Source organism: Octopus bimaculoides, chromosome 1 (genome assembly GCF_001194135.2).
Source record: "Octopus bimaculoides isolate UCB-OBI-ISO-001 chromosome 1, ASM119413v2, whole genome shotgun sequence".
Classification (NCBI taxonomy): domain Eukaryota; kingdom Metazoa; phylum Mollusca; class Cephalopoda; order Octopoda; family Octopodidae; genus Octopus; species Octopus bimaculoides.
Genome location: NC_068981.1, coordinates 101425181 through 101427031, shown reverse-complemented (window position 1 = coordinate 101427031; position 1851 = coordinate 101425181). Strand labels below are relative to the sequence as shown.

At 35.4% G+C, this 1851-nt stretch overlaps 1 protein-coding gene across 1 annotated transcript in view; it reads right to left on the bottom strand.

The window, feature by feature from the left end:
- The window catches only part of LOC106874368 (thymidine kinase 2, mitochondrial), a 24885-nt gene that overhangs the window by 11960 nt on the left and 11074 nt on the right, over positions 1-1851 (bottom strand). The window contains exon 3 of the mRNA XM_014922080.2: positions 271-345. Within this exon, the coding sequence (XP_014777566.1) occupies positions 271-345 (75 nt within the window). The remainder of the gene's footprint in view (positions 1-270; positions 346-1851) is intronic.

Genomic DNA, 1851 nt, shown 5'->3' with positions numbered 1-1851 from the left:
CAACGTTTTTTGTCCTCTTTAACAATTATATATATATATGCATATACACACACATACACACACACACATAGAAGGTTTCTTTACATGTATCAAATTTCATTTGTGAGGTAACTGGTCAGTCTGTGGCTATGGTAGAGAACACCAGCCAACAGTGTCCATGCAATGTAAGCAAATTCAAAACCATGTCATTCTGAAGTCAACTTCTCAACCACACAACTATATTTGTATCTATTAAACAAATCGTTAGAAATTATTTATATTCACACATACCTCTATTGTAGGGTCTTTAGCAAAAAAGTTAAGCATTTCTGATTTACCAGCACCAATGTTACCTTCAACAGATATCTGAAAATGTTGAATAAAAAACAAAAAAAAAAAACATTATTCATTATGTAATTTATATATTATTTTTGTTTAGTTGTAAGTATTTTTCTACGTTTTTATGGATCAGAGATCCTTTGCAGAAAGCAATTCTTGTTTATAATTAAGAGGTCGTCCATCTCCTAACCACACAACCTTCAAATAAGAGTGGTACTGTTTGCCAGGCAGGTAAACTGGATCAAGCAGACGTTTCAAGTGGAGCTGTTCATTGGAATGGATGCAGACTACCACTTACTTCCTTGGATCCAACTGCTTCACTGTGATATTCTGTATCTGGATTTCATTTTTGTGCTGAGAACATTTACACAGTGGGACTAGAGAATCAACGTGAATTGACAGTTGCCTCCCTTGTTAATTGCACGATTAAATTACAAAAATTCTTTTAAAGGAAATAATTGAAAGGAGAAAAATTTTTTAAAAAGGACCAGAATGATGTCAATTGAAAAAAGCGTAAGAGAGGATGCATCATAATCATCGTCATCGTCATCATCATCATCATCATCATCATCATCATCATCATCATCATCATCATCATCATCATCATCATCGTCGTCGTCGTTTAACGTCCACCTTCCATGCTAGCATGGGTGGAACAAACAGTTAATGTAGTGAACTAGAAAATAATGTAAAATTACACCAGTAAGGAAGAGAAAAATAATAAACTTAGAATAACGGAAATTTATATCAGAGAAAATGAAAGAACAATAACTGCTTGATTATTTATATGGCCATTTAATCATCATCATCATCGTCGTTTAACGTCCGTTTTCCTTGCTGGCATAAGATAGAATCACGGAGGAGGACAGGGAGTACACACACACACACATTGAAGGTATGTGTGTCTGAACTTCATAATATAAAATCAACATTGAGAATAATTTTGTTTTCAACTAGTGGAGATACCTGGCCTTGCTCAGGATTAAAAAAGCATAGTTTTTCTATTGTTTTACTTGTTTCAGTCATGTGACTGCGGCCGTGCTGGAGCACCACCTTTGGCCGAACAAATCGATGACAGGATTTATTCTATGTAAGCCTAGTACTTATTCTATCAGTGTCTTTTGCCGAACCACTAAGTTATGGGAACGTAAACACCATAACATTGGTTGTCAAGCAATGGTGGGGGTAAAAACACAGACACACAAATATCTATAGATATAAATTTGACATGGGTGATTCTTTCTTGTCTTAGGATTGACGGTCAAACGGCTGGGTGGAATTGTGTGAAAAATTACACAGATGTGTAGAATGATCTGGTGGTGATGCTGGGCTTTATTATTTTTCATAGCTCCCATGGTTACCAAGATAATCTTCTATAATAATACTCGTGTTTATGAATGAGAAAGAAAGGGGTGATAGATGAATAAGAAAGGAAGGGGTGATGTCAGACTTGGTAGTGTAAACTGATGAAAATAAATCAAACAGCATTTCAACTCCATGTTAATATATGTGTGTATATAAAGGGGGGGGGGG